Source organism: Ursus maritimus, unplaced genomic scaffold, assembly GCF_017311325.1.
Source record: "Ursus maritimus isolate PB19 unplaced genomic scaffold, ASM1731132v1 scaffold_9, whole genome shotgun sequence".
In the NCBI taxonomy this organism is placed as follows: domain Eukaryota; kingdom Metazoa; phylum Chordata; class Mammalia; order Carnivora; family Ursidae; genus Ursus; species Ursus maritimus.
In genome coordinates, this window is record NW_024427107.1 from 41,817,055 (window position 1) to 41,839,031 (window position 21,977).

General features: G+C 48.7%; 1 protein-coding gene across 1 annotated transcript in view; it reads left to right on the plus strand.

Annotated features, from left to right (window-relative positions):
- PTDSS1 (phosphatidylserine synthase 1) overlaps positions 1 to 13,382 on the plus strand; it is a 62,793-nt gene extending 49,411 nt beyond the window's left edge. The window contains exons 10-13 of the mRNA XM_008689188.2: positions 1,348 to 1,447; positions 9,493 to 9,561; positions 10,299 to 10,368; positions 12,305 to 13,382. Coding sequence (XP_008687410.2) covers positions 1,348 to 1,447; positions 9,493 to 9,561; positions 10,299 to 10,368; positions 12,305 to 12,414 — 349 coding nt within the window. The 3' untranslated portion in view covers positions 12,415 to 13,382. The remainder of the gene's footprint in view (positions 1 to 1,347; positions 1,448 to 9,492; positions 9,562 to 10,298; positions 10,369 to 12,304) is intronic.
- The last annotated feature ends 8,595 nt before the right edge of the window (positions 13,383 to 21,977 follow it).

Consider the following 21,977-nt stretch of genomic DNA (forward strand, 5'->3'; position numbering starts at 1 on the left):
TCTGCTTTGGTTCAGATTTGAGGCATTCGGTTGTTTAGAGCCATCCATCATTTGATGATGGCAGTGATCTTTGTGTCTGCCCTTGGGGAGGGGGACCAAGGACCTCCTGAGCCCCTTCTTGCCTTTTGAGAGAATATCTGTGCAACTACACTGATCCCTGATTGACCAGATTCCATCTTGAGTGAGGAACACCTAACGTGGAGGTGTCTAAAATCAGCATTCTTGGGTAGTCTTTGAGATCACGCGGCCAGCACCATCGTCCTCACCTCCTCTGTTCTTACCTCCAAACTCTGAACCTTAATAAAGGTCTGATCTTTATATTCGTTAAGTGAAGATGCAGAACGTAAGAGTGGCCTTTTTCTCCCTTTGCTCTTTTAAGTAAAGAGTAAAACGAAATTGTTTTCTTTAACATTTTTGTATTTAGAGGATAAAGGATTATGTATATGGTCAGCAAGAACGGGGAATGCTAAATCTGGAAATGCTTCGAAGTCTGGGAGGGAATGTGATTGCTCCCTTCAGGTTATTGAAAGACAACTCAGAAGGCTCGAACTTGCCCCATATGACTGGAGGACAGAGTTAGGATCCATGGGCAAAAGGAGGCAGATACCAGCCTGAGACAAGGAAAACTTGCCAGTGGCTGAAGAGATTGAGCGGCAGAATAAGCGGGTTCCAACAGAGGCGGTGACAGTTCACCCTGATGATGATAGGCCCAGTTGGAGGTTTCCAGCTATTAAAACATGGGCGGTGAAGTTTTGGTCTGGGAGAAAAGAAGAAGTGAAAAATATTTTATCATATCTGGGGAGGTATGGAGAGACAAATCGGCAGAACACAGGATTTTTAGGGCAGTGTAAGAACTCTGTATGACCCTATAATGTTAAGTGCACAAAACTATACATTAGTCCAGACCCACAGAATGTACAACACCAAGAGTGAACGCTTACGTGAACTGTGGTCTTCAGGTGATAATGATGTGTCCCTGTAGCCTCATCAGTTGATACAAATGGACCCCTCTGGGGAGGGGTCATGACACACGGGGAGGGATATGACAGATCTGTACTTGGCCCTCAGTTTTGCTGTGAACCTAAAGCTGCTGGAAAAAAAAAATCAGGTCTTAAGAAAAATAACAATAAAATAAACTTCGTATTAAATCTAAATCTGTATGTTACTTCGGAAGAAATTGCTGTGGGATAGAACTAGTGTCATTTTGGGGGGAGCCTGCTAGCAGCATATGACAATAGAATAATGCGTATTTCTGGTAGTGCGCATGCTCAGCCCTGCACTGTATATATGCGTATGTATCATGCACGTGATAAGAAGAATTAATATTTAATCTCTCGTTCTGACTAGGGTCATCGGTTTCCTGGAAGCTATCGTGTGCATAAAATTTGGACAAGATCTCTTCTCTAAGACCCAAATACTCTATGTTGTGCTTTGGCTTCTGTGTGTGGTAAGTCATTACTTTTTTACCCAGAAGTGTTAGCAACACTCTCCATGGTGTCTCTTTAAAAGAACACAACAGCAACAACGAAAACTCTTAGGCACCAAGTTCTTTTAGAAATTTGCAGACAGGACCTTCTACTTGTAATAACCCGAAATCGGCCACTCGTCTAAAGGTCAAGATTAAACACATGAGACCACCCAGCATCCAAAACGGGTCACCTTGGCAGGTGCTGGTCAAATGCCTTCTGCAGGTGCACCAGACGTGCATTTATTTTGCTTATGGGAATTCAGCTCCGTGAAGGGACAAGGACAGTTACAGTGCCCCGTAGCATAGGTATGGCTGTACAAGGGTTTATGTACAAGATGACAGACTGTGGTTTGTAGGCCATGTGAGCTGTTCTTGAAGGTAATCAGACCATGCAGTTTCTGCCCCACAGGCTGACTTGTTGGGCCAAGCCCTGTGGGATGAGTTTCCTCTCTGAAGGGAAGAGCCCTTGGGGGCCTCTAGCTCCACTGCCTGGGACTTTCCCCTCTTTTTTAAAATGAAGTAAGATCTTTCCCCATGATCCTCTGTCTTGTTTCTTAAATTCCATATATGAATGAAATCATAATTGTCTTTCTCTGATAAGGGAAGGGAGGGAAAAAGAAAATAAGACAAAATCAGGGAGACAAACCATAAGAAACGAACTGTAGGAAACACACTGAGGGTTGCTGGAGGGGCCGGGGGTGAGGGGATGGGGTCACTGAGTGATGGGCATTAAGGAGGGCACGTGATGTGATGAGCACTGGGTATTATATCAACTGATGGATCTCTAAACTTCTGAAACTAATAATACACTCTGCATTAATTAATTGAATTTAAATTTTTAAAAAAGGAGAAAAATGAAGTAAGATATTAACCTACCATTCTGTGTCTACCCTTCTTAATTTGTTTTATTATTTTGGAGAGAAGTCTTATTTTATATTTAAGCTTAAGATTCTTCACTTTTTACTTACTTGGTCCAGAAAATGAACTCAGGCTTTCATTACAATCATAGAAAATTTCAAACGTATGTGGAGGTAGACGACCCCTCAGGTACCCATCCATCGTCCAGTTTCAGCAGTGGCTACCTCATGGGTTTCTTGGGTCCTTATATTCCCTACCCACTGCCCCCGTGCTGAATTATTTTGAAACAGATCTGCCTTTAATAGTTCCAGATGCATCCCTAAAGGAAGGTCAGAATGTTTTTTTGTTTAATGCAACCACCATACCATTGTCACATCTGAAAAAGAATAATTTTGTAATACTATCAAATACCTAATCAATGTTCAGACTTCTAATATTTTTTAAAATTTAGTGTTTTTTAACAGTTTATTTGAATCAGCATCCACTTGTTACAATTGGTTGGCATGCCTTTTAAGTCTCTTAATGTATAGTTTTCCGTGTCTCTAACTGTCTCTCTTTTACAGTTTATCTGTCAAAGGACCTAGCTTTGTTGTCCCATAGATTTGCCCACAGTCTGGATTATACTGATTTTATAGGGTACTCATTTAACAGAGGTCTTTTTTTTTTTTTTTTTAAGATTTTATTTATTTATTTGACAGAGAGAGAGACAGCCAGCGAGAGAGGGAACATAAGCAGGGGAAGTGGGAGAGGAAGAAGCAGGCTCCCAGCAGAGGAGGCTGATGTGGGGCTCGATCCCAGAACCCTGGGATCCAGCCCTGAGCCGAAGGCAGACGCTTAACCGCTGTGCCACCCAGGCGCCCCATAACAGAGGTCTTTGTCCTCTGTTATTTTTCTGCAAATTAGTAGCTGAATCTAGAGGCTTAATCAGATTCGGGTCTTTTTTTTTTTTTTTTTTGGCAAGACTAAACTTTGTATTTTTAAAGTGTTTTTTATTACCTTTCACAACATCTATTTTTAGGGTCACTTGTTAGAAGTCTGAGCTGTGTCAGAGCACCTTGAGCCTCTTCTGCCCTGTTTTATCTGAACAATGAAAGGGAATAATGATTTCCTTCGTGCCTGTACTCCAGAATTAATGTGCAAATCTATTTTTTCCATCCCAGTGAGACTAGATGTAAGGATTGGTTAGGGGAGCGTGTCGGAGGAGCCTGGAGATTTTATTTTATTTTATTTTATTTATTTTTTTTTTATTAATAATGATTTTTTATTATATTATGTTAGTCACCATACAGTACATCCCCGGTTTTCGATGTAAGGAGGAGCCTGGAGATTTTAACTTTGTGCTTCTCACATGTCCGTCTGGCACGTGCATCAGGCACGTGAATTGTAGCTTGACCGACTGCAGGGACGAGCAGAGGTGGGTGCTGCCCTCATCTGGTGCCTGAGCCCTGGGGACCACGGAGAGCTTCAGGCAGGAGGCAGGACTCCTGGGATGTGGACAGCATCCCTTCTCACAGCACCTGCATACAGCCCCGCCCTGGGCCATCAGTGGCCAGCAAGGTCTTCGCAAGGCCGTGGCCAAGAAGCCCTCTCCGGCATCTTCCTGCAGGGGTTCCCCCAGCCTCTCTTTAAGTTTAGAGATTTTTCTTTGTTTTACTTATTTGACACTTGGTGTACGCTCCCTTATGTTGGTGACTTTTGGTTTGCCTTGGTGCCTGTGTGTCACTTTCTCGAGGACATGAACCACTCCTTGTCCCCGCGTTGGTTTCTCCTTCACCTAGTGTGGTCCCTGGAAGTCTGCCATTCGTTCACAGAACGTTTACTGAGGGTTCATCAGCGCGGCCTCTGATGCTGGAGTCGCGCCGAGGGTGATGATAGGATTATATTAATGCTCACTGTGAGCCAGGCGCGAGTCTAAGCACTTCTCATGAATGACATGTTTGAGGGTTGCTTGGAGGGGAGGTACTTTATTAGCCCTCTTTATAGATGAAATAAAGGCCCAGAGAGGTGCACTGACTGGCTCAAGGTCACACAGATAGGAAGTGGCAGAGCTAGGGCCCACATGCAGTCTGGCAAGAGAGTTCCTGTTCCCCCTGCAAAGGCGTCCCCTTCCAAGGATCTCCAGGTCCTGATGGGAATGAGCCATGCAAACTAATCATGTTCCTGTGTGATAAACATTACGGAGAGTGTGTACCTAGAGCTGAGGGAGCCCTAGAGAGCACCGCACGAGCTGGGAGCTGCCGAAGTCTCCCTGGACGTACCATGTGAGCAGGGTTTTGAAGGGTTGCATGGTGCTCTCGCTTCTGTCCGGTGCCCCAGTGAAAAACTGCAGGGGCTGCTTCCTCTCCTCTGTCCCTCTTGAAACCAGCGGGTCACCAGGTTCTGTCCACCCAGCTCCGTCCCCTCCCTCCCATCCCGCTGTCCCTGCAGCTATTGGGACATGAAGCTCCTCCCCGTTCTGCCCCTCAGCGCCATTCTCTATGCTGCCGCCACGCCACCTTCCGGGACTCAGTTCAGAATAGTTCAAAGAGAGGGTGAAAGAAGGACGTGGAGATCAGCATAGCATCTCTGTTACTGAGGATTCACATTTTTCAATATCTGCTTTGGATGCGTGGCGACAAGGGGCTTCTGAAGAGTGAAGCCCAGAATGAGGCACACTCTCCAGCTCCAGGAAGCGTCACACCGTGTGGGTGGCCCAGCCCCCAAGGAAGGACTGGAGATGTCCAGCTTCCTTATCTCAGATTCACCCGTCCTTCAAGAGGGAACTCTTCTCCAGTGAGGGGAGTCGGGTGGAGAGAAGCAGGAGTATTGTACCAGCAAACTCCTCCGTGTAGAAAGAAGTATCGAGAAGGAAGAAGAAGCCCTACCACAAAACCTACCAGCTGAAGTGTGAGCTCTTACCTGTGTGTTTAGGACCGTCATCTTCTGGAGCTCTCATCGTACCCACCCTCTTGGACTTTATTCTCAGGCTACTCCAGACTACTCTTAATGCTTTCTTTGCCTCATCTGAATGCTTTTCCTTGCTTGTTCTACCTAGTGACTCATGCCAAGACCACACTAAATTCCTGCCCTCCGTGAAGTGCGTCCTGCCAGGAGGGCTGGTTAAGTCCCCTTGGGGGACTGGTCGCACCTGGTACATTTTTCTTTGAGTTCCAGCCTCAGTGTCACATAATTTTGGGCATTTACATTGTCTCCTCAGCGTTGTACCTCTTGCTTACAAAGACTAAGTTTTTGTTGTCCTTTTGTCCCCACTGATCTAGTACAGTCTCTGATGCGTAGGACTCACTCGGCAAACGCATGGAGGACAAAGGAGTGGGTTCAAGAAATAGAGGCCAGGAGAGACATCCAGGCAGGCTGAGAGACAGGCACGTGCAAAGACATGCAGCAAAGATGGCACCCCTTTTGGGGCACAAGAGTGAGTGAGGAGAGTAAGGTGGGGGAGGGAACAAGGGACGTCTGCTTGGGAAGGACCCTTGTGTGTCTGTAGTTGGAGATCTAAGGATGGTCATTCAGTGGGAAGACCCTGGTTCACAGAGAAAGGCTGCACGGGGTGGGTGAGTCTGGGGGGAGGAGAGGTGCTGTCTGAGGGTGTTGAGGGTCCCAAGCAAGAAATGACGGAGGCTGACCCAAGGCAGTGGCATGGAAAGATACAGAGAGAGGGCTGGATTTGTTTATTTATTTTTAAAAGATTTTATTTAATTATTTATTTGAGAGAGAGGGAGAGAGAGCACGAGTGGAATGAGGGGAAGAGGGAGAAGCAGATACCCCGCTGAGCAGGAAGTCGGATTTGGGGGATATCAGAGAAGTCCATGGAGTGAAAGGAGATGAATTTGATTAGGGCATTAGGGTTTGAGGGACCCTTAGAACTTAAAGGCAAAGATGCCCTCTGTCATTAGAAATTCCGGTCTGTCCGGTAACACTGGGAAGACTTGGTCAGCTGTGGAGGTGAACGAGTTGAGGGCCACTGGTGCACAGGGAGTGGTTGGAGCCACTGGATTCGGTTAGGGGAAGGAGCCGGGGTAGGAGGGGGGGTGTGGGGGAGGCGGGCAGGAAAAGCTGGCTGAGGATGGGATTCTTTGGAGCAGCCACATTTAAGAGGCTGGGCCTGAGAAACAGCCCCAGGAGATCAGGCCTTTGAAGATGAAGCAGAATCCCCTGATGAGTGTTATCAGTGATGAGTGCCACGGAGGGGGGACCTGGCCTGAAAAGAGGCCATTGGCTGGGTTGATTAGGGGTCCCCACTGCCCATATTCAGGGCCTTTATTAAACATTAAGATTGGTCTCAAACTCAGAAGGGAGGTGAACATTATTCCATAGGAGAGTTAAGTGTGGCCAGGCCTCCCTTACTACTCAGAAAAACTAAGCCCCTAATTATTCCCCTTGCTTGGTAAGAGAACAGGTCCAGACCTTGAGATGAAGGCAGAAGCAGAGATCCCGTATGCTGGTTACCAAGCTTCTCCTCAACAGTTGTCTGATCAGTCATCGTAAATTTGCCTGCTCATTACTCTAACTGGAAGGCAAGCCAGGTCTTACGCCCTCATTGCCACCACACCCCTGCTTGTGTGCCGCCTTGGCCCTCATCCCACATGTTTTTCTTTCTTTTTTCCTTTCCCTTTCTTTAAACAAAATCTGTACAATCGCTATTTTAAATCCAGGCCTTGACATTTTAAGTGGATATGAGGCCAGATTTTCACAGGTGTGATTGCAGACCTGTAAATTACAAGCTTTTGTCTCCTGGGACAAGTGTGAAATGGGCCCCTAAGTACCCAGGTGAAGTGGTAAATTTGGCCACCACAGCAGTTCCTTTGTGTGGCGATTGTGATGATAAGCACCTGTCGCTCACCACCTGCCAGTGTTTGCCTGCCTGCAAATTGCAAAGCCCATTCAGCCTGAGCACGCCACAGCTGCTGCCACCTGCCCTCTCAGGGACAGGGCTGGGGAAGGCCGAGCTCCACACTCCTGCCCTCCAGTGGGCAGAATTCGCAATGACAGCCAGCCTCCTGCTCACGGCCCCTTAGTCTAGTGGAGTGACAGCTGTCTGTCCAGCCTCCTGGTCTGGGGAGGTGGAACCTGCCCCCCACTCCCCACTCCCCACCCCCAAACCTAGGACAGTCTGTTTTGCTCTTTTTAAAGGAGCAAACACATACCTAAGCTTGACACTTTGCAAATCCTCTAGGCTTCCCCACTCTTTCCATCCCATGAAAATGGTACATTTAATGGTGGTGTATATTAGAAATCTTGAGCAAGGCCCAGAATATGTTAAAGGTTAGAAGTTCTTTTCATTTTATCATCTTAATATATTCATTCATTGTCTGATTTTTTGATGGGGAAGGCTATGAGCTTCCTTCTCTTGAGATCCCTCATCTGCTGATGTACGCCACCTTGCATATGGCTTTAAAATAAATGAACCAGTGGGTCTCACATTTCATGTTGTCTCCACCACGCCAGTACTCCCACTTCACTGACGTAGAAGAAGGCCCTCCACAGCGCTCGGACTCCTGTCTTTTTTGCACTTAAGATGACACTGCGCACCTAGCAGGCACTCAGTAAACATGGCTGACCGACAGGAAGTGGGCCAGAGCTATGCATGCTGGGCTGATGAGAATTCAGAGCCCCTGCCTTCCCTGCAGGCTGGGCTCCACCCTCGGGTCTGGGGCTGGTGCAGAGGGATGCTGCTGGTGCTGCCTGTTCCCAGGGATGCTTTTCTTTCTTTGGGGATGGGTGAATGAATGGCTGGCTGGCTGGATACAGATATAAGGATGTATAGACATCATATCAATGATTTATTTATCTCTGCAGCCATCCCTAAAAGTTGGATCCAGGAATACCAAGGGACCTGTGTCCAGGCCCTGGTTTGCCACAAACTAGCTGCGTGCCTTTGAAAAGGCCATTCGCCTCTCTGAACATTCATTGCTCTTCTATGAAATAAGAGGAGTTGAAATGAATGCTATCTGACAGGCAGCCCTTTGGGATCTAAAGTTATGATTCTTGGAAAGAATTAAACTTAATCAAGAAGGGAAGGTTCTGCCATGACTTTACAACTGTTCGAATGGTTGGTTCAAGGTGACAGTTCCCAACAGGAAATTCAGAGGAAGAAACGGAGGTCAGACAGTGAAGGTGCTTTGGTGTTGGTGATTCCTAAGGCAAGGAATCCCGAAGACAGGGAACTGGGATGGACAGTCATCTTGCTTTGTTTTGTTTTGTTTTGTTTTGGTGATTCACTTATAGTCGGGAAGGTCAGGCCTGGCTGGAGGGCCTGGCGGGAACTCATCTGTCTCACTCCCCCTCTCTCCTTCAGTGCTCCAGCAAGACAACCAGAAACTTTTCCCTGATTTTTAGTGTCTGGGCACATTTGAAGATTTTGGATTTCCGTAGATGCTATTCTTTGCTTAAATTAGAGTATAATTTAGGGTGTGGTGCAAGGTGGGTGGGGGAGTTGTCAGGGGAAGTAGAAGTTATCCCTGCCTCTGGGTACCCACGGAGCACTCCCTTCTCATTTCCCTCAGGGGCTTGCTTCCAAAGCGGTTTTGTTTCCTCTGTATTTTCCTATCTACTTACAGAAGAAAAACAAAAGCAACCAGAACTGGGGCTGGGGTGGGGCCACTGAGACAAAAAAGGGGTTGAGAAAGCAGAGTCACCGGGTTGTCAGTCCTCGATGCCCACCACTGTGATTCCAGACCGCATGAAACTCTTTTCTCCTTTAGAGCTCCTCTTCGCCACAGAGGCTGACCGCTGGAGTCCTTGTAACTTCTCGGTGCTGTTGGCAGAGGATGGGCCCCGAGAACCAGATGTAAAGTATAGGAAATCCTATACGTCTCTCAAGGAAAACCTGCAAACCTGTGCAGACAACGCATTCCACCTTATCCGCCATCGAAAAATGATCTTGCGTTCTGATTATCGGCGTCATAAGTAGTCACGAGGGTCTCATCGTAACTCTTGTCCGGAGCTTTGGGGGATGACCTCCCCCGCTCACTCACACACACACACACACACACACACACTCGTGTCCCGGGGTCCATCTCTGCCAATGTGTAACCAGTGTCCTAGGAGAGATGGCAAAACCGCATCGAGCTATCTCGCGTGTGTTACTATCGAAACCCTGAAATCCTGGGAAATGGGATTTTTTGGTGCAACGTTGTGTATGAAATGTACTTGTTTTTCTCTTCCAGGCTTTCACCACCTTCCTGTGTCTCTATGGTATGGTTTGGTATGCAGAGCACTATGGTCACCGAGAAAAGGTATGGAAGGGAAGGCAGAGTTGGTCCCTCTTTAAAATGATCACACCCTGCTTGGAGCTTTAGCAGGGGGTGTTCATCTGAGAACATGGCATGGCCAACACTGAGCTCGCGGCTCCAGTCTTGGCTACCGTAGAAACGTAACCAGCTCAGGATTCGTCCCCGATCAGTGGCTGCCCATGCTTGTGTGTGCCCTGCTCACTAGGTCACTATTTTTATCCTCCTTTTGTAAAGGGGTTTAAAACCCAGTTACGTGTCTGTTTAAAAATAACATTGCACAGAGAGGCCTGGACTGGTTTTTGAAAGGCTGGGTTTTCTTCCCGGCCCTTGTACGTTGTGCGGGCCTCCTTGTGACCCAGCCTTGGGCTCCCTGCTCACAAAACACCTGCCCTGCCCGCCTCGTAGAAGACACAGGGGTTACGGTTAGGAAACGGACGTGAGCGGGCTGAAAGCGCTGCGCTGTGTTGGTAGTCTACGCAAAGTGTAGTATCTTCTTAAGTAAAATACGGCTTTCGTCCTTGATTCATACCCTAAGTCTGAGGAACTGACGGTACTTTCTAGAAGATTGATGCTGTAGCCCCTGGGAGAGGGTGGTGGTTTTATAGCTGAGGAGCAGAAGCGTGAGGAGTTTCTGCCACTTGCTGGTGACGCAGGGGCGGGGCAGCCTCACTTGCTGGCCCTGCTCCCCCCACCCCGGGGAGCACTTGAAACTCCATCACTAAGTTTGCCTCTCTCCCCAGACGTACTCAGAGTGTGAAGATGGCACGTACAGTCCAGACATCTCCTGGTCTCATGGGAAAGGCTCAAAAGGTATCTCTCTCTCACTCACTGTTTAAAACTTTATTGGGCTCTCTTCCTCCTGAGGCCCAGTAACGAGATTTGCAATCAATATTTATCCTCTGAATGTTGATAAACGTACGCCCTGAAGGCTCTCAGACCTCCTCATCACATGTCATCCGTTACCTGTTCATGAAACCTGCAAAGTACTGGCCAGATCTGCCCAAGAAACTTGCCTCATAAGAAGAGGCGCCATGTGGTTCTGCCTTTTCTGAGACGGGAGAATGTCACGAGGCCTGCAGCCGTCTCGGGCGCCCTGATGGGAATGTTCTTCCTCCTGGCTTTTGTCATGAGTGAAAAGGGTTAGGAAGAATTACTTACCAGGAGGAGAGGTCCCCCAGAAGAGGCAGGTTGATTTAATTATATTGATTCAAGAGACAGACCAGTATGAGAGAGATTTCAATAGGGGAGCCAGGGATCTTGAGCCTTTTGGAAAGATTTGGGGCCACCTGGCTATTTTAAGGAATTAGGCTTGTGGAATGATACCAAAGAGGCTCCGCTGGACAGTAAGGTCTTGTCAGTTCTCGTGAGCTGATTGGAGGGCTTGGCTGAACGGAGAGAATTATGAATGCTGGAGACCATGAATTTGAGCTCACAGAATTGCTCAGAGAAACCATGGGCCCAGGGAGAGGAAAGCACTACTGTTGGCATTGCTTTCTCGAGTTTTCTGGGGGTCAGGCTTTTCAGAGTGCTTTCCAGGGAAGAGGCGAGAATGCTCTCTGCTGAGTGGCCAGGCGCCCTTTCTGAGACTCCTGAATCAAGGAGTTGATGGGCACCCTGTTTTGGAATGCTGATACTAGTGGGCAGAGGGGTTCCCTGGGGTTCCATCATTCAGAACCATCTCCTCACGGATTGATTCTGGGCACTTCTAAGCCCTTCTCCATTGAAAAGACTGCAGGAAGTAGGCAGTGGTAGAGATCTGTTTAAATGAAAGGTAGACAAAATAGTTTAAAAAAAAAAAACAAACTTCAGAGTGGTTGAAGAATCTCTTGGACTAAGCCAAATGGCCCTTGCAATGGAGACCAAAACTCAGGGAACTTTTTATGTTTTTCGTGGCTGTCTTGGGTGGAGGGCCTGGATCTGAGCCCTGGAGCAGAGAACTGTGTGGCTTGACTGCTGGGCTGGAGGGTGGCCATGTGCTCAGCCTCAGGGCAGAGCCAGCCAGATGCCAGGCAGTCGTGCTTCTCCCCCAAGCCTTACACCCCACTACCTGGAAGCCCCCCCCCCACCTGGCTGACACCTGCTGGTTGCTCAGCATCCCACTGATGTGGAAGTTTTTCTCTGAGGTCTCAAACAAATAATAAGTGTGACAGATGATGCTGTCCCTGCAGACCGTGAGCATCTCGAAGGTGTGTGGCATCCTCAGTGGGAGGCTCCAGAGCTGTCATGAGCAGCAGGGGCCTGGTTTTTAACGCTGCTGTCTGGATCAAATGATAGAGGGCATAGTATCTTTAATTTTGTAGAGTCAGGAACCCTTTCAGTTTGGGGATGTAGAAACTCTAGTGTGTAAATGGGTCAAGGCATGGAAATCTAGGTGATGCCTCCCTTGGTTGGAAGAGTAGACCCGACACCTGGCCCCTTGTGCTTTGATTTCATTTGTCCTCTCCCTTCTGGAGCGCATCACCGTGAACACAGTCCATCTTACACAGCGAGAATGTAAAAATTCTTTAGAACAGCCCGCCTCCATCCGCTTGGATACACCGGCCATACCAGCTCGGTGCTGGGTTTCCGGGCCTTGCCTTCGTGTATGCATGAGGCCACTAGATGGAGTGCAAGTATCAGCAGAAGAGCCTGCACTTAGGCCCGGCCCAGGGTGGCCCGAGCAAGCAGGGAGAGCTGCAGATCTGAAGAGCGAGCCCGCAGCCCTGCATAGCCACGGTGACGGGCATATTCTCATTCCTTTGGCCAGGTTCTGAAGACAGCCCACCCAAGCATCCAGGCAACAACGAAAGCCACTCTTCCAGAAGAAGGAATCGACATTCCAAGTCAAAAGTCACCAACGGAGTGGGAAAGAAATGAAAAGAGCCTGGCTCGTCGCAGATGTCCCAGAGAGTGCCTAGAACTGAGAGGGGAAATGGAATGGTGTGGACCTCCCTGCGAGGAGGGCAAACATGCAGTGCCATCAGGACGAGGAGAGGGGGCTCGGGGTTCGTTATTTGAGAGCGTGAGTCTTGTTTCCCACAGGCCCGGCCACCCCAGGCAGCTTACTGCCTGGGATCCTTTGCCAATTCGGGGTCTCTTCCAACTTCAGCACTTGGCTTGCAGTCACTGGTAGGAGTGCGGAGCGTTGGCGGGCAGGCACAGCTGCTCCCTCCCGCCGCCCCAGGGCAGCGCTGCGCTTGCCTGTACTGTGGCCTCGGGTCCCTGAGACAGGCATTTGTTCGCGCACCTGCAAACTGGTGACCAGTCTTTCTCTTTCTGAATCTGTGTCTCCCATTCGACTGATTGGTCTAAGTCCAGGCCCCCCTTCTGTCTTTTATTTTATCGTTGTTAGTGTTTGGTTTTAAGTTAGAAGCCACTGCTGAAATTGAGCTGGAGAGGGCGCTTCTCTCTCCCGGAGACAAAATGGGGGAGAACGTTGGTGTCACTCTCTCGAAGACACATCCCCTCTTGAGGACCTTAAACCTCGCGAGGGTGGGTGGAAACTGGTCTGAGGAAAGATGCCCTACCCACAGAGGCTCGCGGGCTTCAGGTTAGAACCCGTTCCGTTCGTTCCCGATGTCGTTTGTCCTGACGTATCCACAGTGCACAGAAGCGAAGCTCCTTGCGGGCAGCGCACACCGGGCTTCTCTCCCAGCCAGGTGCCTTCTGCATTGTGTCGGTTTTCCTCCCACGCTGTGTGGCTGACATTGTCTTTTAGTCCCATGTGAGGTGCTGGTGAGTATTACCTTTCATCTGTGCCATGCTCTAGAACATTTACTTACCCTGATAGTTCACCACCTCTGATGGATTCCTGTTTTAAATAAAATAATTCACGTTAAAGGCCATCAAAGACAAATCTCTGTAAAGTGCTCATTTCTTTGCATCGCGTTGGTATTTTTTACCATTTGTAAGCAATCACCGTATTCTTCAAGTGACTTTAGGATAATGTGAATGCATACGTGCTTTATACAGTGCTACGAGAGAGGAAGAAACATAGGTATCTTAGAGGGCTTACGGACACAGGTTCTGTTTCCTCAGATCCCCGGGTGATCCACGGGAAATTAACAACATCGTCGGTGTGTTCATGTGGTGATGGTTACACCCACCGAGTTGGATTTTTTTCCCTCGAGCAAGAGGCCAGTCCTCAGCCGATTGGCTTAGAGATCTAAATCTGCCAGAAGAAATCCTGTTGTTCCTTCATTTCCCAGAGCAGAATTTTCCGTGTCTTTTCCCCCTTTAAGGAAATCTTTCACCCTAGAAGTGTCATGTTTTTCTTTCTCTGCAAAGGAAGTCCGGGGTGAAGGGGTTAAATGAATCATGCAAAGCCGGGGTCACATCCTGTGCCCTGGGCTTCCAGCGACCACTTGGGTGAGAGCGTCACCCAGCCTTGCTTCAGCAGCCAGGCACATTGCCAGTGGAGGGGCACGGTGACTGGGGGAGTCGGCTGTGATGGGTTCCCCGCCCCCCACCCCGCTCCGCATTCACATGTGGTCCACACGACAGCCCTGACCTTCCCAGAAAGGGCTGAGAGAGCAGAGGTGCTCCTTGGATAAACCCACCTACACTTTCATATCCCGTCAAAGAGGTGTTTTTAAAGCATAGGTACAACGCGAAGTTTCCTTGCAAGTGAGTTTGTTTCGTTTCCTCATGCTTTCTGCTTTTCTGAGCACCGAGTGCCTGAGTATATCACAGTATCCTTATGTGGTCTACCTCGACTCTCCTTCCTATGCCTGGCCCACATCCTGGAGTGTTTCCAAGTTCATTGTCTAGGAGAGCTGGGCCTGGCACTGGAACGCTCCTGATTCATAGCTCAGTAACTGGTGCGGCACGTTCCTTTCTCCGGGGCCAGAGGAGGGCGGGGGGGAAAAGCAAAGTGCACATGAGACCGTTTCTCCATGGCCTTGTCTGAAATCCCAGCAAAGGCCTCAGGTACTGTCTGTGCCTGCTCTCTCAGTTTTGTTTTTTAAGATTTTATTTATTTATTTGACACAGAGAGAGACAGCCAGCGAGAGAGGGAACACAAGCAGGGGGAGTGCAAGAGGAAGAAGCAGGCTCCTAACGGAGGAGCCTGATGCAGGGCTCAATCCCAGGACTCCGGGATCCTGCCCTGAGCCGAAGGCAGACGCTTAACGACTGAGCTACCCAGGTGCCCCCTGCTCTCTGAGTTTAAATTTTCTTTTTCTCCCTTTCTGTAAAAGCTCTTTGACACAGTTGTTACAAAACCAGTGCTATCCGTGACTGGCCAGAGCCTCAGCTGCCATTCCTCCTAGAAACCATACTGCTGGCTTTGGCTTACTTTTCTACTTGTTTCTTTGGAAATGGACCTCACATTGATGGAAATAGACCAGAGGCATCATTTAATATCAGAAACGATTCGATTGCAGATCATCTCACATTCGCCATTTGCAAACCGCCCTCTTAAAAGACACCATTGTTTTGGACATAATGTGCAAAGAATGTTTCACGTCTTTTTCTCCATAAGTAGCATTGTGCCGAGTGTTAGGTACCTTTTCCTTTTTGTCCTTCTTGGTCTTTCCATGGCCTTTCCCTGCTTTCCTTCTGTCTGCTTTCACCGTTTGTAGAAGACATGGCCAAACGGCTCCCACAGCAATGCTAGGACATTTCATTGACCTGTTAAGCATTTTGATGATAAAAGACATCCCATAAATGCCAGCCTTATTTTCACTAGAACTTCTTCTATAGTGAGCTCGTGAGTAAAGTACTCACCCAGGAGAAATAAAATAAAATTCTTTCCCAAACACAGCAGGCTCAGCCCTAGTGATCTCCCGTCCGAAGCTGCATCTCTGAGTGGTAGTCTCTTTGTCCAGGATCTCCCTTTGGAAGCGGACACCGGATTGTTTCGTTTGTTTCTAAGAGTGCACGTGGTCAGACCCTTACGGCGGGGAGGCTAAACGCAGGGTGGAATAGAGCTACCCGTTCACCATTGAAAACCGGACTGAAGTGAGCACGTTCAACACAGGGGGTCTGACTTGTGTGCTCTTTGAATTATGCCCAGCGCCTCCTGCGGAATTCCTGGGCCCACCACGGTGTTCACCAGCTGGGCTTCATTGATAGTGTCAGAGAAACCAGGAGTCCCACAGGCAGGCTATCGTAATCCTCAGTACATTTCCCACTATGTGATTGAAATCAAGATGTGAGGAGAGCCAAGCCTTCTGTCCATCAGTGAGTGTTTCATCATAAATGCATGTCTTTCCTTCGTATGTGTGTGTGCATTTGCAAGGGTTATGTTTGAGATTTGGTGCTTCACGAGGGTCGACGTTAGTCATGGCTAAGACCGATGGGCTGCAGAGTCTCGTTGCTAGCCCGTAGTAGTTGAATTTTTACATTTCCTTGATCACATTTTATTCTAAACCTGATGCTAGGACTATCACGGGTGAAAGTCACAAAAATTTTTAATTGGTATTATTTTTGGTGCAATAAATACTTAACGGCATTTTTACTTTCCTCTCTTCTGTGAATTCAGAGGAATCATTTATGAATGTCATCCAAAGAAGGAGAAAAATAGTTGCGTGTGGTGTTTTGTTTTTTGTGGGTTTTTTTGGTTTGTTGGATGCTGAATTGTAAAAAATCTTCCTTGTCTCCTGTTCACTAAAACTGCCTTTATTCCAGTTCAGAAACTCATCTGTGACTTTGTCTATCTTGACATTCCCTTTCTTGTAGCTTTGTTGGGTAGATTTTGAAGCGGCCTGTTCTATAAGAAAATATCTGTTGTTAAAGTCTCACACCATTAAGGATCTGTAACAGGTCCAAGTAGCTCCAAGGCCTCCCATGACTAACCTTAGCTTTTATTACACGTCACGATCCTCTGGTTGGAAATCGGTCTCTATGTACAGCACACCTGGCTGGCTGGAGGGATGGGTGACAGGCAGGCTTCCTACTTACAGTGTTGGCAAAGGGACTCCAAGGTCCCCAGCATTCTTGTCCTCTTAGAGCAAGGAGAAGAGCATTGGCAAATCCATCCCCTTCTCATAAACCCAGTGAGGACAGGAACATCATTCAAGAAAATAGAATTTGCTCAAGAGTTTTGCTTTCATAGCTGATGCAGCCAACCACCAGCCTCCTTTGCCATTCTGGGCTACATGTGAACCTCTTGTGCCCTGGGTAGTAATTATTTTTTTCTTTGTGATTGGAAGGCTCTGAAAACATGTTCAGAGGGCCTGCAAGTTGTGGGCACCGATAATGTCCCACAGTGTCTGGAAGGTTTTTTTAGATCTGCCTGGCCTCCACCCCCACCCGCAATGCTGTCTCCCCTGGGCCTCAGATGCTGTTGTTTCCATATAGGCCGTGTCCCCGTTGTAGAAGGGTGCTCAGGAAAGGAGACTCGTGATTCTACAAACCACAGGAAATAAGGTTTGTTTGCCTTTAAAAGAAAAGAAAAATCTGAGAATAAAGAACCAAAATAATGTGTTTTCATGTCTAAAGTATACATAGAATAGCCTTAATTATGGTGTCAAATCGCAGGCAGGGTTTATGTAATAATCCATCCTGGAAAACCTGGACTATAAACCTTAACTATTCCCGCTCACCTGACAAAGGGCTGCTTTGGCTCGTTCTCGTCAATCTGACTGCACACGTCGTGGACTGATTAGGTATTTTACGGTTGCAACCCAGGAAGGGCTTAAGAAGGATCTCCAGCTTTCAAAATGTTTAGAATCCTCTACCTAGTTTTGGAGTGGACAAAATCCAGATCAGGAGCAAGGGGATGAGTTTCATGGGCCACTGCTAACATATCTTCCAGACAGGCTTTCAGAGGACTGGAAACCTTGGAAAGACCTCTGGGCGAGGCTGTTAGGACCCCCCTTGCTCCCCTGAATCTTCCTAGGGCCGCAGTAGCGCTCAGCTGGCTTTGCTCGTGACTGACACCAGGATGGCATTTTCAATTCCAGGAGAAAAGGGCGTCCCTGAAACCGCCCCTCACCTGCCCTGTGGGTTCAGGTGTATGTATGTAGTGTGTTCTTTTTGAAATCAGTGAGTTTGGTGGTGGTAGCCCCATGTTCTGGGGTCATGAAGCTCAGGGAAGGAGTACACAGGCATTAGAGGCTGTCGGATCAGCACAGAGCCTAATGCTCTTTCTTCCACTCAAGCTCCTGGACTCAATTCTTGTGCACAGGTCTCACGCCCCATTGCCAGACCAGAGCCTCCACAGACTTGCCGCCACCTTGCTTCCAGCCAGCATCCATGGCACACATGTGGACAGTGAGAAGCCTGCTCAAATGGGGGAGCCCAGGCCCTTGTCTGCCCTCGCCCTGGAAGGCGATAGTGCGACTCCTCTCTCAGGTGCTCGCTGTGTTAGGGGTGGCTGAACGCCCAGCTTCTGTCCACATGTTGGCTTCCCGTGTGATTTTGGCTGGTTGCGTGCTGGATGGAGGGAATAACTAGTGTCATATGAGGAGACGGACTCTGGCCTCATCAGCCCTTTGTATGGCCTCAAATGAGTCAGGATGTCGTTCCTTGAAGCAGGTCCCATCTCTGTTTGGGTTCTTTTCCTGATGTTTTGACGCATTCTGCAAACTGTCAGAAGGCAGTTCCTCAGCCTAAAGCAGCTCCCTGTACCCTCAGGAATCTGATTTATGATCTGGTGAGGCCATAAACCTCTGCTCTTCACTTCTGAAAAACAGCGAAGTATGGGAAAGAATGTAAATTATAAATACTGAATTCCTATGGTCAGCAATAACGGAATGGCCTGGGTGGTTTTTTTTTTTTAATATGGTATGCATATGGCTTTGATTTCTAAGGGTCTGGGTCCCCCCCACACACACCATATTTCTAGGGAGAACAGAGAGCCGTGAACTGTTCCGCTGAGATACAAATGAGAGAGAGCAGTTTTCTGATGAGTCCCTGGCCAAATGCTTTGAAAGCCACTCTTCACAGAGGGACGGGATAGTAGGTGACTGTCACACACCCAGCACAGTCTGATGCTGACCTAGTGCCACGCCCCCCCAAACCAAACCTCGGTGTTCTCACTTAGCAAGCCCATGTCACCCCAGTCATAACTCTCTAGGAGGAGGTTTTCCTGTAAGATTTTTGAAACTCTCCACCTGTCCCTCTTATCAGTCAAGGTTCTGCGCTCTCACTGGGAGCAGACTTCTTACTGCTGCCACAGGCAGTCAGGAGAGCCGCAGAGTCATCCTGAAGACCAAACGGTCGCCTGGGTTCGAATTTTCATTCCAGTGGTGGGTCAGCTCCCGCTTCGATTTCACAAGCTGGGCAGAAGCAGCTCCCAGTCTGCTGAGGTGGGAAGGAACCGCTCGGTCGCCGTGTGAACTCCTCTTGCCGCCGGTCCCAGACCACGGACTACAACGCCCGGGATCGCTGTGCTGGCGTTTAGCACTTTTCCCCTTAAACCCGACCTCGACCCAGTTCACAAGGATGGGTGAAAGCTGAAAAAACAGCCAGAGTCTCAGAGTTCCCAAGCCTCTGTTATCATAGCCCCAGTCTGCCAGGGCATCTATTAAAGTCGATAGGATCGTGTGTTTCCGTGTGTGGTCAGCGAGGATGCTGACAGCAGAGCGGTGTGTGTGAGAATACGGCGCTTAAAGTCACAGTCGTGTCCACCCACAGACACACATACTCTCACGAGCACCTCTTCACCCCCACACTCGCCCTGCACGTCTCCCAGGCGTGTTCTTTGGACCACATTGGCTTCACAGAATGCCAGGCTCAGCTCGAGGGTGGGACCAGCCAGACCACACATAGGGCATGGACGAGAGGGCTAAGGTTCTCGAACACACCCAAGTGCGAGTGTACGTTTTGGCCACCCGGATCACCTCCACTGCGGGTCCCAATATTGTGTCTCTGCCGGAAGTTTCTGTTTATGGACATCCAAGTAATTTCAACAGAAACTGAAGATAAGCCCTACAGTGGAGGCCAAAGAAAATGTCTAGGTCAGTGGGGTGGTTAATTTTACGTGTCACCCCTGACTGGGCCGAGGGAGGCCCAGACGGCTAGTAAAACGTTATTTCTGGGTGTGTCAGCGAGGGTGTCTGTGGACGAGATTAGCATTTGAATCAGCAGGCTGAGTCAAGCAGATGGCCCTCACTAACGTGGGTGGGCATCCTCCAGTCCATTGAAGGCCTGAATAGAACAAAGAGGTGAAGGAAGGGCGAATTTGCTCTCCCCGCTTGAGCCGAGACATCCATCTTCTCGGACATTATTGCTCCTGGTTCTTGGGCCTTTCAAACTCCGACCATGACTCCCCCCCCCACACACACACAAACATGCACAATTCTCAGGCCATTAGACTCAGACTGGATTACACCATCCACCAGCTTTCATGGTTCTCGAGCTTGCAGACCGTGGGTCGTGGGACTTCTTGGCCTCCATATCCACATTAGCCAATTCCTAACAAGTCTCATGTAGATAGATACAGATACAGTTATAGATCTAGATATAGATATCCTGTTGATTCTGTTCTCTGGAGAACCTTGACTAAGTACAGCCAGCCTTGTAATTGGACTGAGGTTTGTAAGTTAAAATAGGAAATGAGAAAATCAAAGTGGATCCTGGTTCACCAGCCAGGCACCCACCTCCTGTCTTCAGGATGAGCCCTCCTTTGGGGCCTCAGTATCCATCACTGCTGGGGACCAGCTAATTCATCCAGGAGATTCCCCTAAGCACAACCCCAAGAGGGAAGAGTTAAGCTTTACCCGCCCCCTCCTCGTGCCCTTTGGCCTCTCGGCAGCTCTGTCACCTGCCCGGAACAGCTTGCCCACAGCACATGCTGCAAGTGGGTGCCAGCTTACAAAGGCAGAACGACAAAGTTCTGCTGCCACAAATGCCCTGTTTCCCAGGGTTCTGGTTCTTTCCCTGCAAGGAGCTGGCGGATGTGCTCCATCTGATCTGACAGTTTCCAGAGGAGTTACTGCTCCCATGTGAGCCGCTTCCTTCCTGACCAGACCTGCAGCCCCTCTGGTTTTCAGATGGTGACAGCCGTGTTCTGGGAGGTTCTTTCCCGGAACCACAGGGGCTGCCCTGCCAGGGTCTGTGTCTGCCAGGCGTCTAGGGAAGATGTTCTTTCCATATCTTGCAAGACCTGGTTACTGCTTTAGTGAGAAAAGAGCCCCCAAAAGAAAGACACTTCCATTGGTCGTTCTCCCCAAAGTGAAATAATTCTCTCTCATCCTGCTAACTTTATCCTGCTGTGACCGGTTTAATTTGGGGAATTATTTTTGCTTTTGAACACAAATGTTCTTCCGTCTTGCATCTGCTTACCACAAGCTTTCCAAACAGGCAACGACAGACCATGGAGTAAAATGTTTTATCCGCTGGATAAAGCACTTATGTGTTTCCTCAAGAAAGCCATGTGCAACTTCCGCCTCTTCCGAGCAAGTGTCTCTGCGAATCTGACTTCTCTCGGGGGTTAACTAAGCCAAAACTCAATCACTCCCTTGGCTGCAGGGGGAGGCCCACCTGCCCTTCTGCAAGATTACAATCCCGTAATCAGCCTACCGATCCCTCCTGCTGTTGGAAGCCAGAAGACTGGGCTGTATTAAAAGATAGCTGAGGAAATGACACAGAATAACACATTTTCACGTCCTTTCCAGTCCAAAGAAAGTTGCTCCCAGATGCTGTTTCTGCCGTCCAACTCTGACTCGCAAACTGTTCAAGAAGGAGGTTGTGGCAAAGAGCCCGTGTGACCTAACCTTTGTGTTGTAACACACACACACACACACACACACACACACACACACACACACAGAGCCAGGAAGCCAGGAGACATTCGGAGGAAGGGGCCCAGGGTCAGCCCGTGCTCAAACCCCCATGGCACCCAGGTCGACACCAAGGTGCCCCTCTCACCCACTTGGCTACCGTCCCAAACAACAAACACAATAGCAAGTGTCAGCAAGGACGTGGAGAAACTGGAACCCTTGTGTGATGGTGGAACGTGAAATGGTGTAACTTCTGTGGAAAACAGTATGGTGGTTCTTCAAGAAATTAAAAATAGAGCTCCCAGATGGTCAGCAATCCCACTGGGTATATCTGGGTATATGTCCCAAAGAATTGAGGGCAGAGTCTTGAAGAGCTATCTGTACACCCGTGTTCACAGCAGCACTAGTCACAATAGCTGGAACATGGCAGCAACCCCAGTGTCTCCGGATAGATGAATGGATAAAATGGGGTACAGACAGGCAATGGAATATTGTTCCACCTAAAAAGGAAGAGAATGCTGCAATATGCTGCCACACGGGAGAACCTTGAGGACCTGATGCTGAGTGAAGTGAGCCAGTCAAAGAAGGACAAATACCGTAAGAGTCCACTGACAGGAAGCACTGTGGTCAAGATCACAAAGACAGAAAGCATAACGGTGGTGGCCGGAGGCCGCGGGGAAGGTGGAAATGGACAGTTGTTATTTAATAGGTATAGAGTTTCAGTTTTAAAAGGTAAAAAGAGTCCTGGAGATGGATGGAGATGACGGTGGC